The following is a 1,468-nucleotide window of genomic DNA, read 5'->3' as shown; positions in this document are numbered from 1 at the left end:
CTGCTTCTGGCTGTCAGGGCCCTTTGTCCCTCCCTCCCAAACCTCATCTTCCACCTCGTCTCCCCCCACACACACACTCCCCACCCCCCCTTCAGCCTCACATTCATCCATGCCACCAGGGCCTGCGGGCCTAGATCAGGGTGGGGAATGTCTGGCCCGCAGGCTGTAGGAGGCCCACAGAACCATTTGGTCTGGCCCTGCCAAGGCATGAGGGCATGAGGGGTGCCTTCATTAAACGCTGAGCAGGCTAACTGTTAAGCTGATGATTTTGGCCCGTGCACGAGGTTATAAATATTCAAACGGCCCCGGGCAGAGAAAAGGTTCCCCACCCCTGATCCGGCTGCATGGGGAGAGGGTGTGCGTGACCTTCAGGCTGAGGGCGGGGTCACACTGCTTGAACACGAAGTCCCAGATGTCCAGGGTCCCGTCCATCTTGGTGGTGAAGAACACCGCCGGCCTAACCGGGCTCCAGGCGCCATCGCTGAGGTACGCCATGTGGTACCTGTGGGCAGCCGGGGCCACCCGTCAGGGGCCACTGAGGCTGACAGGGAGGGGAGGCTGCTGAGCCACAGCTCTGCTCACCTGCCCTCCCGGGCTGCAGGTTCTCACTGTGGGCCAGGAAGTTCTTCCTTGCGTCTGACTTCTAGCCGTGCCGACCTCGCCCACCCACAGCTTACAGCCTGCACTTTGAAGGGCTCTGGGTTGGTCCTTCCCCTGGGCTGGTCACTGGCCTTTCTCCAGAGCTCACTGCAGGGGCCAGGCGTGCGGGGCTGGACCTGGCCCGGTGCCACAGTCCCAGGACTCGCTGAAGGAGTTAGAGGGAGGATGTGCCCAGAGAACCCCTCCCACTAAATCAGGAGAGTGGTATGTACACTCCTCCGCGGTTTGATCATCGATGTTTCTGACTCTCTGTCCCTCTCCCCTGCTCTCTGTAAGAAATCAATAAAATATTTATATATATATATATAAAAGACAATGGGTAAAAATAAATAAATAAATAAAAAGACCACCTATGAAATGGGAGAAAATATTTGCAAACCATATACTAATAAGTGGTTAATATCTAAAATATCTAAGGAACGCATACAACTCAATAGCAAAAAAACAAAATAACCCCATCACCCAATGACAAAATGGTCACAGGACCTGAGCAGACGTTTCTCCAAAGCTCTGCACTGCAAATGGCCAACGGGCACATGAAAAGGTGTTCAACACCACGAATCAACAGGGAAATGCAAATCAAAACAACCAGGCAAGATTTACCACTCTTATTCAACATAGTACTTGAAGTCTTAGCCACAGCAATCAGACAAGAAATAAAAGGCATCCAAATTGGAAAAGCAGAATTAAAACTGTCATTATTCACAAATTACATGATATTGTACATAGAAAAACCTAGTCTCCACCAAAAAAAAAAAAATTAAATTCAGCGATGTAGCAGGATACAAAATTAAAACCAAGAAAACAA

General features: G+C 50.7%; 1 protein-coding gene across 1 annotated transcript in view; it reads right to left on the bottom strand.

The window, feature by feature from the left end:
* DNAI2 (dynein, axonemal, intermediate chain 2) overlaps window positions 1–1,468 on the bottom strand; it is a 38,620-nt gene that overhangs the window by 1,503 nt on the left and 35,649 nt on the right. Inside the window, exon 11 of the mRNA XM_015570499.1 lies at window positions 289–502. Within this exon, the coding sequence (XP_015425985.1) occupies window positions 289–502 (214 nt within the window). The remainder of the gene's footprint in view (window positions 1–288; window positions 503–1,468) is intronic.

This window comes from Myotis davidii, unplaced genomic scaffold, assembly GCF_000327345.1.
Source record: "Myotis davidii unplaced genomic scaffold, ASM32734v1 scaffold172, whole genome shotgun sequence".
NCBI classification, from domain to species: domain Eukaryota; kingdom Metazoa; phylum Chordata; class Mammalia; order Chiroptera; family Vespertilionidae; genus Myotis; species Myotis davidii.
The sequence above is the reverse complement of the archived record's forward strand: the minus strand, read 5'-3'. Positions and strand labels throughout refer to the sequence as shown.